The 1,182-nt window shown below is 34.1% G+C and overlaps 1 protein-coding gene across 1 annotated transcript; it reads right to left on the minus strand.

Annotated features, from left to right (window-relative positions):
• Nucleotides 1–404: 404 nt before the first annotated feature.
• LOTGIDRAFT_148850 (hypothetical protein) lies at nt 405–644 on the minus strand (the record flags this gene model as incomplete). Its single annotated transcript, XM_009049328.1, has 1 exon — nt 405–644. A coding segment is annotated over one exon (240 nt), but the record flags the coding sequence as incomplete, so codon positions are not given.
• Between the last annotated feature and the right edge of the window lie 538 nt (nt 645–1,182).

Here is a 1,182-nt window from a genome sequence, read left to right on the forward strand (position 1 = left end):
TTATCTAATTCCCCCAAAATTTAGTTAACCACTCTCATTATCAGCATTAGTCTGATACTAATACTTTAAAGGGACAGGTGTGCCAGTTTGGGGGGTTGATTTACAACCTGAATATATGTAAATAGTGTTCAGAAGAAGTACTAGAAATGTACGCATATCACAAAATTCCTTTAGAAATACTTCAAACTAGGAATTTTACCTCACTATTTCTATATATATCTTTTCTATATTTCACAGAGTATCTTAAATTGGTGAAAATTAATGCGCCTGACTGATATTTATTGTTGAGGTATGTATTGCGTTCTTGAAATAATACTCTTTCCAACCACATGAAATGCAATTTTCAAACTCTTTCATGGGGAACCTGCTCCCAGAACACCCCAGCTCTTGCTTCATTTCCCTGCTCATTTTTTGGCAGTGATGTTCTGCAGGGCCGCTGATACAACTAACACTACCTTACACTCTATATAACTGACCTCTTCTTGTTGAATCTTCATGTTTTCTCCTACATCTTTAAATATGGTTGGTTCAATAAAATATCCCTTATCACCCACACGTTTTCCTCCAGTTGTCATCTTGGCTCCTTCCTTCTGTCCTATATTGATATACTTCATCACTTTATCAAACTGTTCTTTATCAACCTGTAATGAAATTGAAAAAGCATTGAGTTTTACACCCTACTGGTTTTATCAACCTGTAATGAAATTAAAAAAGCATTGAGTTTTACACCCTACTGGTTTTATCAACCTGTAATGAAATTAAAAAAGCATTGAGTTTTACACCCTACTGGTTTTATCAACCTGTAATGAAATTGAAAAAGCATTGGGTTTTGCACCCTACTGGTTTTATCAACCTGTAATGAAATTGAAAAAGCATTGAGTTTTACACCCTACTGGTTTTATCAACCTGTAATGAAATTAAAAAAGCATTGAGTTTTACACCCTACTGGTTTTATCAACCTGTAATGAAATTGAAAAAGCATTGGGTTTTGCACCCTACTGGTTTTATCAACCTGTAATGAAATTGAAAAAGCATTGAGTTTTACACCCTACTGGTTTTATCAACCTGTAATGAAATTGACAAAGCATTGAGTTTTACACCCTACTGGTTTTATCAACCTGTAATGAAATTGAAAAAGCATTGAGTTTTACACCCTACTGGTTTTATCAACCTGTAATGAAA

This window comes from Lottia gigantea (genome assembly GCF_000327385.1).
Source record: "Lottia gigantea unplaced genomic scaffold LOTGIsca_13395, whole genome shotgun sequence".
Taxonomy (NCBI): domain Eukaryota; kingdom Metazoa; phylum Mollusca; class Gastropoda; family Lottiidae; genus Lottia; species Lottia gigantea.